Source organism: Rousettus aegyptiacus, unplaced genomic scaffold (assembly GCF_014176215.1).
Source record: "Rousettus aegyptiacus isolate mRouAeg1 unplaced genomic scaffold, mRouAeg1.p scaffold_m13_p_4, whole genome shotgun sequence".
NCBI lineage: Eukaryota > Metazoa > Chordata > Mammalia > Chiroptera > Pteropodidae > Rousettus > Rousettus aegyptiacus.
Genome location: NW_023416307.1, coordinates 71,739,787 through 71,751,750, shown reverse-complemented (window position 1 = coordinate 71,751,750; position 11,964 = coordinate 71,739,787). Strand labels below are relative to the sequence as shown.

At 37.1% G+C, this 11,964-nt stretch overlaps 1 protein-coding gene across 3 annotated transcripts; it reads right to left on the bottom strand.

The window, feature by feature from the left end:
* Positions 1-314: 314 nt before the first annotated feature.
* Positions 315-9,304, bottom strand: CLDND1 (claudin domain containing 1). 3 transcript variants are annotated; one of them, XM_036219432.1, is made up of 5 exons: positions 9,219-9,304; positions 6,719-7,028; positions 4,486-4,596; positions 2,950-3,087; positions 315-2,778 (listed from the first exon to the last, which is right to left on the bottom strand). In XM_036219432.1, exons 2-5 carry the CDS (start codon positions 7,008-7,010, stop codon positions 2,558-2,560), a joined length of 762 nt encoding a protein of 253 aa, XP_036075325.1. In that variant the 5' UTR covers positions 7,011-7,028; positions 9,219-9,304; the 3' UTR covers positions 315-2,557. The 3 variants fall into 3 exon arrangements, with proteins under 3 accessions (XP_036075325.1, XP_015991363.1, XP_015991371.1); XM_016135877.2 differs by lacking the exon at positions 9,219-9,304 and adding an exon at positions 8,399-8,549; XM_016135885.2 differs by lacking the exon at positions 9,219-9,304 and adding an exon at positions 7,222-7,287.
* Positions 9,305-11,964: the final 2,660 nt, after the last annotated feature.

The window sequence follows — 11,964 nt, the reverse complement described above, 5'->3', positions numbered from 1 at the left end:
GTTGTATGACCATCTCATTCTTCTCACTCTTGTGACTAAATCAGTTCACCTAAGTGACTTAAAAAGTCTATAGTACCCCCCCACACACACACACACACACGCACACCACTTAGAGCAGGTAAAACTTTTACACATTACTATTAAATTCTTAAGACTCTGGTGCACCATGACAAATAGTAGGTACAGAGTTAATTGAACAAATATTCTAGAATTATTATGCTTTTTTATTAATATAATTTTATTGACATAATTTTGTCATATAGTTTTACTGTCTTTATGGCTATCATTAAGAAATTTTGAAATGAGCCTTTTGCTAAAAAGGATATAGAAGATATTTATTCACATCATTTAGTTATGAGGTAAGGAACCATAAAGATTTTAAAACAGGTTTCTTAAGTTGTTCCAAAGCACATGTTCTGAAAAATCTGAAAATAATTTTTATTTTAGGGATTATTTTCAAAGATTAGGTAAAAAAAAAGATTAATAGGACTTTACTTGCCACTCATTTTATGTACTAAATTTAAAAAAAATGATCAAATATCAGTAATTCATGATTCTGCCTCTTTAGAATCACAAGACAGCTGAAAAACTGTAATTTTCACATCAAATGAAACAATATGGCCCTATGTTTTCCAAAGGAAAAAAATCTTAACAGGAGATGACCTCAGCTACTCTGCAATGTGCTTAAAATATCAACTACAACACATATTCGGCAGTAGGGCGCATAGTGCTGGCTTTCCATATTAAAAGCTGCTACTGGTGAGGCTATTAACACAAAAGTTGAATTCTGACTGAGTTTCCAGAATTCACATTAAAGACTAATATTACAGTAACAATCACAGATAACTTCAGAGTGACAAGAGGCAGAGATGTTGTTTAAAATAAATAATCTCCAATACAAAAATGCCCTGTAGTTCAAAAACTTTAAAATCCTATTCCCTAAAGTGTTTTGTGTTTGTCGACTTAGCTTTCTCCTGTCTACTTTCCAGAGGTGCCAAAGGGCAACTTTAAGAGTTAGGAAGAGACAGAAAACTGAATAACCAGCCATTTCAGAGGCAGAGTAATACTGGCTTTGTTGGAAGTCAGCAGATGACTTGGTTATAGAACACAAATATCCACAGCCATTAAGTGACTTTATGAAAAACTATCCACATTACATGTTTTAAAACCCTGAAACATAAGAGATAAAGAGCCTCTTATTTTCTAATGTGGGCAAGGGATTCCCATTTTCTGAAAGATAAAATAGGGACCCAAATACTGGACCTAAGATAGGCCTATAGAGCAACAATGCATTCTCCAAAGAGAACTAGAGATCCTCATTCAAAATCTTGTACTTTTTTATTCTAAGGTATAGAGATTTAAATCAACTGAGCCTCTTCTCATTTTTTATTTTATTTTTTAAAAAAGACAGATTTAGGATCTTATAAGAAATTACTAAGTTACATTTTTTAAAATCTGTCAAGTGCTACAGTAATGGAATAAATAAATAAATTTTTTAAAGTTCAATGTTTATAGACATATTTATAAAAAAAAAAAATGACTGAATCAGAAGATGTTAAATAATGTTGATACACAACACAAAAGGATTTAGGCAAGGAAAGGCACATCATTTCACCACAAGAAATAACAACCACAGTTGGAAGTTAATGACCAGCCAGGTCTTGTGGTAGTTTTCCTAGCTTCAGTAGGTCATTATGGTGGAACGTTCTTTATGGTACTTAGCTGGAATAAAGAAATAGCAATTAGCGAATTTTATTGTGACCCCTACGTCATGTTAAAAAGAAAGCACTCTTTTATAAGCCTGGTGCATGAAGAGGGAAGGAGTAAAAATACAAAATGATTTGGTGGTACTGAAAATCCTACTGACACATTAAGAAGAATTTTTTAAAAAGGAAAGAAAAATAAGGTTAATCTTCTTGTCTGGTTGAATTAGGATTCTTGCAGTCACAAAGTTAAAATGTCAAGTAAATACTACACTTTTCACTTTTCTTGTACAGACACAATTAGATAAACAGCTGCCATATTTCGTCTTGGTGAAGCTATATGTCAATATTTAGGGGAAAAGATAGTAATTTCCCTATTTTATATAGCTTAAGTCTCTGAAAATAGCACTCATACCTCTGGCTAACTGGCTATCTATATCAGCAAAGTGATCATAAATTTTGACAATGATGAGATTTCCCAACAAAAAAAAAGTTTCCAGTTGAGTGAATACAGTTACTTTACTGAAAAGTCTAACAGACATCAGCAGAACCTGCTCTGGGTCAATTTCCCACTATCAGTTTTCTTTTACAAATTTGTGTCAAGTGTCTATCCATTTCTTTCTTTCTGGATTCTGAACCTAGGTTAATTTGTCTGAAATAGGGAATTAAAGTAATCCATACAAATTTTAGTGGTATTAAAAAACAACTGTGAAAATAAATAAAATGAATTTTCAGGATAAAATGATATATCTTCAAAAAAAAAGTTAAATTAAAAACAATTAGGGGTAAACAAGGGAAAATATTACTATGAAAAAATAATAAAAATGGCAATTGTAAAGCAGGTAGCTTCCCATTCATGCCACACGATATGCCTTCATTAAGGTGTATTCTTTCCGGTTGGTATGAGCTGCCCAGATGAAGAGAGCAGAAGCCATGAACTGCAAGGGAGCTGAGACGCAAGCCAGGCAGAAGGACCATCCGAATTCACCGTACACATTCTCAGGAAGCTCTAGTTTCTGGTGGAGTAGTTCAATTCCAGCAACATAACAACTCACTGAGCCCAGTGTACACAGACCTTGGAGAGAATTTTAAAAAATAAAACAAAACATAGCTAAGTAAGAGACTCATAAGAGCATTTCAGGTAATGTGACAGAGCAGTAATATATGAATGTTTAAGAATTACAACTCTTTGGTCTCTATGGAGACAAGAAGAAGATAAAAAGTTAAGTATGATGACAAGACCCACCTGCAAGGAGATGGAGAATGCCTGTGGCGATGGTGGGATACAAACTTCGGCAGATACAAGCACAAAGTCCAATCAAAGCCCCGAAGCACATTAAACCTAGACTAACAAAAGGTAAAAGGAACTGGCAACGCCAAAGATCTGATTTAAAAAAAGAGAGAAAAAACGGTTATCACGATTTCAGACAGCTTTCCCCCAATGGCAATTTCTTTCATATTCTAATTATATTATTTCTCAAAAAATGAGAAAGGAATATTGAGGTTTCTTTTCTAAAGCACTTTGTTCAAAAGGATGCTAACTCTGTCTTGATAAAAGAGGACACTAACAGTTAACAATTAATGATCTCGGCAGGACAGGGTTTACCGTGTGTCAGGCACTATTCTATGGATGCTTTGTTCATTAAACTTCCCAACATCTCTATGAATTAGGTACTACTACTATTATTATTATATTTTATAAATGAGAAAACTGAGACAGGAGGTATAAATAATTTGAACAAGGTGACATAGTTAGTAGTCAAGCCAGAATTTGAAGTGAAACATTCTGACCCTAGATACAAACAAATCTAAGTCTTTACAGGATCTCATGGTAGGAATAACAAGTCAAGGAGTGATGATAATAAAAAGCCTGTTGAAAGAATATACATTAAGCACAAAGTAGAGGATCTAGTATATACCAGGCACTCAATTATCATAAATTCCTTCAACAGCATGGGAAGAAAACTGATGGCTTCACAACAAATATCAATCCATTTTTAAATTATTTTAGTTATTAGCAATGTATTAATATCAACTCTGAATCAAATCCATCTTTTAGTGCCAGTTTTACTTTCTATAACTACACAAAAGTCTTTTCTCTAACTTTCCTTCAAACTGTTAATAATAAACTTCTTCCTGTGCATCTGCAATGCAAAATTGAATACTTGTCATTTATTCAATGTTTCCTCTCATGACATGAAAGGAAAGCTCCAATAAGTCTCTATAGACTGGAAAGTAGGTCAAAATCTGAAGACAGTATTTCCTGGGTAGCCTGATCCTCCAGGAACAGAATGCTCCTAATAAATACTGTCATTTATTTTTGACAGTTACACTTTTGTTACTATCACCTAAGACTGGATTACACTTGTGGCAGGCCTGGCACTCAACTGGCTCATACAGAGCTTGAAGTCAACTGTTTTCCACACACCCCTATCTGAACTTAGGTAGCTGAAGTGTTTAACTCAAACATAGAAATTTATTATTCATTCCTATTAAATTTCCCCTTTAAATGGGCTCACTAATAACATCTTTTGAGGGGTCTCGGTTCTGTCAACCAAGGTATCAGTCTGCCTCTCTCAACTTCCGATTTGCAATTGGTAAGTATGTACCTAATTTCTAAAATATTTTATCAACGGATATGAATTTGTTGGAATACTGTTAAAGATATTATTTCAAGTTGACACAATGTACTCACTCATCTTTTTCCAAAATCAGAGCTCAACAAAAGATAAAATTATTTCCTATTTTCCCCCAATTTTCCTGCTGATATCAAGGTACTCACAGGTCCGAAGCAAATCAATCCCACTATTGTGATTTCCCGGATCAACAAACTTCTCCATGAACTGCTCATTTAGTGTAAAACCCATACATCTTGTGACCACATCAAATGATTCTGAAATCAGAACGACAATGATTATTTGTTGTTTTAATTATAAACACTTAACAAAATCTCTTTGAGTAATTATTCTCTAAAATAAAAAGTAACATAAAAAGATGTCCCCAGGGGAAAAAGCAACCTCTTTGGCCCTGACATGCAGGATCAATGCCCAATGGATGCCAGGGGTTCTCAGAAGCAGGCTTAAGACATGGGCATAGAAAGGAAAAAGAAAGTAGGAACCATAAAATGAATGAGACTAGATATATAAGAAGACAAGAAGTGGACAAAGACTGAAATAAAAAGGCACTTTGATCTCTCCTAACCTATTCCGCCAGCCATCTTTCCTATCTCCGATAATAACATTCCACCATTCCAATTCCTCAGACTAGAAAGTTTAGAGTGATTCTTGCCCACGTGCATTCCATTAGGAAATCCTAGAGGCTATACCTTCAAAATATATCCAGAATCCAGCCACTGCTCAGTTCTACCACCCTGGTCTGAGTCTCGATCATCTCTCACCTGCATTACTGCATAAGCCTTCTAATTAGTCTCCAGGCTTCCACCTTTGCCTGATGCCTGTACTCAACATATCAGCCCTGGTGAACAGATCATCTCTCTCATGCTCAAAGCCCTCCAATGGCTCCATCACATTCAGAGTAAAAACCAAGGTTCTCAATATGCCTAGAGAAACCTGCATGATTTGCCCAAATCCCATTCTCAGCGTACATATCACTGACGGAATACCCACTCTCTCTCCCTGTCTCCCTCCATTCCAGTCCAGTAGCTTCCTTGCTGGTTCTTGAATATTTGGGGCATGCTCCCAGTTACTGGCCTCTGCAGCAGTTGTTCCTTCCACCCTAAATGATTCTACCTGCCTCCACAATTACGTATTTGTCCAACACCTTCACCTATATCAAGTCTTCACTCAAGTGATATCATCTTCTGGGAACCTGTCTTGCCTATACTACTGAATTTCGTAACTTATGCCCACCAGCATCACCTTCCCTGTGTATTTCCAAATCTCCTTTATTTTGTTGTACTTTTTCATAGCATGTGTCATCTTCTAACATATTATATAATTATGTATTGTTTACACTGTTATGTTTATTGCCAGTCATCCCTTATTAGGATGTAAGGAGTTCCCCAAGAGTAAGGATTTTCATTTGTTTTGCGTTTTTTTTTTCCTCTGATATACTCCAAGCTACTAGGCCCTGGAACATGGAGACATACAATAAATATAGGTTGAATAATAAATGGTTACTAAGATTCAAATATCGAGTATTCTTATTCTTTCATAAATAGAGTTAAATATTTTACAATAAATTTTAACTACTTTCCCCTCTTTCCAAACTATTTTCTTTTTCCATATAAAATCACAACTATCATCCTTTTGATGTATGGCTATTCAAGCCTGTTGTATGATGTGAATATAGTGCTTCCCCCCAAAAGGCCAACAGAAATAGTCATAAACCAAAACAAATTGTAAAGTTCTGCCTTACAAAGAGCTCTAAAGCTTCCATTTTAATAAATGGAAATTAAAATGTTTAAATATTAAGAATGCTCGTAAAATAAACCTGAGACAATTTATTAGATTTTTTCTTCTGTACTGCATATTTCTAACCTATAAATGCTATCAAGATTGTTGTAAAACAATTTCAAATATCTACAGATTTAAATGTAGAGTTGGTCAAATTACATTCTCTAAGATTTAGAGGGTAAATGATAATAACACAGCTAACACATAAAAGGACTATCAATTCATATTAGCTGATTTTATTTTGGAAACTAGTCCTTTTTACCAGTTACCGAGTATTTAAAGTCTTCCAATGTACTTTTCCAATTATTTCTTCATGACATGTGTGAGATTAATTAAACGGCTTTCAATGAATGGGTAAATAAACACAAATACCTAAAATGGCTTTCCCAAGGTAAGGACAGTTACTCATCCAACCAACACTTAAGAGTACAATGGTAAGTCACGGAAGTTGAGAAGAGAAGGAAGTAGGAAGAAAAGAGACACATAAGATTTATTTCTTTGAGGAAAGAACCCACAAACCTGCTTATATATTTACTGGGCCAGCATCGCATCACTTCGTCTACTGTTGAGAAGGTAAAGGAAACAAAGTAAGAGAAATACCTGTCTTTTCTAGTTGGCTATTCCAATATATGTTCTGGGGTATAGTGATACACCGTCTCCACAATCCCACTGTGCCATTATATCGGAAAAGTGCATCGTTATAAGTCTTTTCATCTGCTTCATCACTAGCGAATTCATCCCAGACGCTTTTGTTCAAATCACTGGAATTTTCTTGAACTGGACTTCGATATTCATACCAGAAGTCTGTGCCAATTGAGGCTGCCATGTAGATGGTGGAAATGAGGCTAAGTACACAAGCAATTACAAATGCTGTAGCAAAACGGTTATCCATTCTGGCATTCAGACTGCTCTGTTTAAAAGTTGAAGAAAGAAGAAAAGTTAGACTTCAAGGGCAAATACTGATTATTTTGAAATAAATTATCTCAAAATCACTATTTCCCATCCTTTGGCTATTTAAAGTAATGTATAATCATTAAAGAATTTTTTTTAAATCATGTTTTTAATTAAGTTCAAACGAAAGTACTTATTAAATGTTCACATACCCAGGATGCTACGGAGACAGAGGTCTTGTTCTCTAGTCTATCACCTGCACACTAAAACAGACAACACTGAAAAGGACATACATATTACAGATACAAACAACAGACATGCCCAGAGTCAGCAATGAAATGTGCATAATTTTTAAATTACAGATTAAATTTTTATACAAGCTGCACAGCGTTAAGTGTTCTGGGTTTCAGTGTGAAAAGGGCATAGGAAAAGGAAGCAGAGGAAATCAGCTTCTCCCAGTTTCCTCAGAAGAGGGAAACCTTCCAAAACAACGTTTAGAGCCAGGAGCTACATGGAAGACAGAGTTAAACATGTTTGTTAACCCAGAGAAAAGTTGTTCCAGGTGTACAGAATAGCAGAGAACGATAACATAAAATGTGCTAGATATCAATCTGTCCTAATCCATTAAAGTTAAACCAGGCTCCTTTACGTTGCCAAATTCCTCTCTCCTATCTACTCTCCCCATTCCATACACTTTTTGAACCTCCTCAATCGCAAACTAAATGATCTCTCCTCAGCCGGAAAGAAAACTGAATTAGGCAAAATAGGAACACGCCCAAGGCGTGGACACGGTCTCAATGGCAGTAGTAAAGCGCCGCAGTAAAATGACTCAAGAAAGATCGAGCTGGGTCAAATACTGCAAGTATATACCATGACCGCACCAAACACCTTACAAAGGAGCACGAAAACAAGCTCGCAAACTGGGATGACTGAGTTTGGAAGATGGGAAGTGACTCACTAGAGATCAGGGCAATTACGATAATTAACAATAACTCCATAAGTTGGGTTTGCATTTTTATTCTTTTTAACCCTCTTTCACCCTGGAGTTCAAATGACCTTTAAAGGTCCCGGCACCGGGAGTGGCGGTTGGCCCAGGCCGGACGTCAGGCGCTGTCACCTCGCGGAGCGCACCACTGGGCGGGCGGACGTGTCGGAGGCGGGGAGGGCGGGGTTGGAGCAAACCGGGCGCGGCCCCCCGCCGGGGTCCCCAGGTACCCGCTCAGGCCCCTCCCTATATCCCTTTGCGGAGGGGAAACTCCCGCCGCAGCCCCGTGGCTCAGAACTCGCCTAGCCCCAGCCGTGCACAGGGAGGAGACCTCTCCTCAAACCGCTGGAAACGTCGAATGGCTACGCGACCCCCGCCCAGCGACACCGGGCTGGCTCACTCACCGCCCATCCTCCTGTTCCGCCAGCTTCACCCTCAAGCTCAGTCCACAGCACCCTACTCTCCCCGCGCCTCCTCTGACGCACTTCCCTGCAGAGCCCGCCCACTCCATAACTCCCGCGCCTCCGCCTCCGTCCCCACCCCAGGCCTGGCCAAGGCCCGGGGCCGAGGGGGCTTGTGGGAGTTGTAGGCGGGACAGAGGGAAAGGCAGCGAGAGGCGGTGGACGGCATTCCTGCTGCCGCGCGCGGTGCATTGTGGAGGATGTAGTTCGGCTCTGGAGGGAAAGTCGGCGCTCAAAAGGAAGGTCTGGACGCAAGGATTCTTGTATTTTGCGAAGAAAGGGACGAGAATCCACAGATTAAGGCGATCTGTTTCCAGACACTCCTAGTTGTTGATTGTGACCTATGTAACTCAGGTTTTACAGTTCGAAAGGGGAAAAGGAAGTCACCACCTCAATCACAGACAAGGCAACTGAGCTCAGGGTGAATAACTGACTTGTCAAACTTGAATATTGGAGTGAGCTGTTTAGCTTTGTGACATTAGACAATTTACTTAACTTCTTTAAGTTTGTTTTCTTTTCCTCAAAATATAGACATTGACAATAACCCCTATCCCAAGTGGTCATTGTGAGGATTAAATGAGAGAATACATGTAAAACGGCCAGCACAGGACCTAGAGCATAGTAAACAATTATTAAATTATTAGTATTTGCAAATATTTTTAAACATCTATAACGTTTAAAAGCCCCCTGATTCCCCTGGAGAGGGAAAATAAGCCATTTAGAGAGGTAGATGTCTTTGCTCACTTCAGCAAGTCTAACGAACCTCTGGACTAACTGCCTCTGGACTAGGAAAGACTTGACGAAACCAGATTTCAGGCGTCGTTGTTTAGTTCTGGTCAGGTGATTCCCAGCTTGGGCTCACAGCATACAGAAGTCATGGTTCAGGAAGCAGGTGTTTCTGGGGGAGCTCTGCAAAGAAGGATGACTCTTTATCCATTAAGTCTGCAAATGCCTAGAAAACACAAAAGACGTATTTCACTCACCAATTTAGTATGGACCTAGAATTGTCTGCATGTTTGATGTTGTGACCGTCCTGCCCACTCAGCACAGAGGACTTGCACTGCCTCATCATCTCAGTACCGCCAAACACACAGCCGTATTTTTGACTTATCCCTGCATCTTGGATGTTTTCTGTTTTCTATTTATTTATACTTGCTTGTTGTGCAGCTAGGCAAAATAAATCCTTAATAAAATAATGGAGTTGAATTTCTGTTTCCATTTCCTACTCAGTTATCTAGTAAATAGTAACCTGAAATATTTCCATGAAATGTTAAAGATAATTTAGTACAACCATGTATAGATTATGTAATTCAGATTTAAAAGCAAAGTCGAACTAGACTAGACCTCTGGCTTAATTTGTTAGAAATGGTTCTAATTCCAGCAAGAAAGTGTTACAGTTACACTACAATTTAAATAAACCAATAACTGAAGATCTAGACACACAGATATTACAACTTGTTTATATTATGTGCTTACAAATCATGTGAAAATTTGCTTAGTACCAAATTCCCTAATCTACTTAAATATCTTTTAATTGTACTTTTTATTAGGAACTAGAAATTATGTTAAGCAAGATATAGTTACACTATGTTTTTCTCATTTAATTTTGTCATGGTTGTTTTCCTTGTGAATTTAAGAGTACAGAAAGGAGAGAAATAGAAATATAGTAAGTTCTGGGTTCCAATCAATAACCATTCTCAAAAAAAGTATCAGTTTATGAATTTCTTCGTATCAATTCACTGTGGAACAAAGACAAGGAAAATAGAAAAGTGTATCCAAAATGGCTCTTTCCTTTTAGCAATTCCTGTCAAATGCTACAAAGAGTAACAAACTATAGTTGTTTAGATGTCCATCCATGCTTCTGAAGGACAGTGGATAGACCATATATAGATAAGTTTACATTTAAATTGTCTTTTATTTTAAAATCATCAGTGAGAGTCTGGTAAATGATCTCTTTCTGGGCCCCAGTGTCTTCATTGGTAAAATGGTTGTACTGGATGATCACTAATATCACTCGAAGCTCTAAAATTTTATGATTCAATATTGTGCTGGAATAAGGTTGTCATAGATCCACAGTATTAAAGTTTCCTTAGGGGACTCATGTATCCTATACCTCTAGCCTAGGCACTGTACAAGATGACAGAGATAGTGAGAAATGCAGATGGACAAAGGAAAAGGAGGAAAGCTATATGTATTCTGATAGTAAAAATACAACAACACAAAATTTTACTGTTTTAATGGTAAACAGTAATCATGGAAGTTGTCCAAGAAGTTTGCAAATGGAAGTTGTCCAAGAAGTTTGCAAAAAGTCACTATTCATTGTAAATGACTCAAAATTCAAGCATAATCCAAATCTACAAACACTTCTTGACCACTTCTTATATGTGAGACACTGCTGGGAACGAGGGACAGCAATATAAATAAACACAATATTCATTATGCACATCCTAAATTCAGTTTAAATCAGCCATTATGAAGAATCCTCAAGTATATGTATGTGTCTAGAATAGTAACATCACTGCTGTTTATGTAAACATGGGAAATAACCCAATAATTGAAGCATGGGAAGACCTTGATAACGGCAAATACATGCCCTTTGATTTGGCATGATATATTATACTCTTTTGCACTAAACTTTCCAAGCAACTCAGAATTTAAAAAATCATTAACAAAGTATAAACAAATCTCTTAAACTGGACTATTTAAATGGTATACACTTTATAATACTCAAGTAAGAAATAGACGAGGATTTTTTTTCTAACAAGTGAATATATCATCACTCTGATAAGACTAATGAAAAACAATTTGCTTCATTATATTTGCCATTTATTCTAGGACACATCAGTAGAACATATATAGAGATTTCTTTCTACTGTGCTGTATGCTACATAATCCAATGAGTCCCTATCTAATATGGGAGCCAGAGTAGTTGACAGAGAAGAAGCAGAAGTAGTATATCATGATGCCAGTTGGGGTGGCAATATTCATACGAACTCTAGCCTACCTGTGAAGCAGAGGCTGCAAGTCACAGCTATGGCCACATGATAGATAATAATAGATTCGCTTGAGCAAATGTCTCCTTTGACAAAACTTTACTCTCTCCCCATCTTCAACATCTGACCCAATTCTGAACATATCTCAGGAACTGATACACAGAATAGGGATAGACCAGAAGTCTAAAGTAATTTATAAGATTTTGTGAGATCCAGGCTAGAAGATTTCTAAGAGGTTTAATTTTAGAGGTGATTATTAAACCTTAAAAAAAGTTAGCCAAAATAATAATAAAGCATAACATATAAAGTTGGTTAAGATAAATAAATTGAAACAGTGATTCTAAAGTTCAGTGTGTATTAGAATCACCTTGGATGTTTGTTAAATATAAAGTCCTAGACTCCACTCTTAATGTTTCTGATTCAATAGATCTTGGACTGGGTTTAGTAAGCTACAGTTTAGTGGGCACCCCAGGTGACTCTGATGTGGGTAATATGGTCTGGCACCCATAGGTTCAA

Bases quoted from the DNA above. Each gene is read 5' to 3' on its own strand.
- CLDND1 (XM_036219432.1), bottom strand. From the start codon at position 7,010: ATGGATAACCGTTTTGCTACAGCATTTGTAATTGCTTGTGTACTTAGC. The intron at 4,597-6,718 runs GTATTTCTCTTA...TTCTGATTTCAG, and splicing joins TAGCCAACTAGAAAAGACAG to AATCATTTGATGTGGTCACA. The intron at 3,088-4,485 runs GTGAGTACCTTG...TTTTTAAATCAG, and splicing joins GATTGATTTGCTTCGGACCT to ATCTTTGGCGTTGCCAGTTC.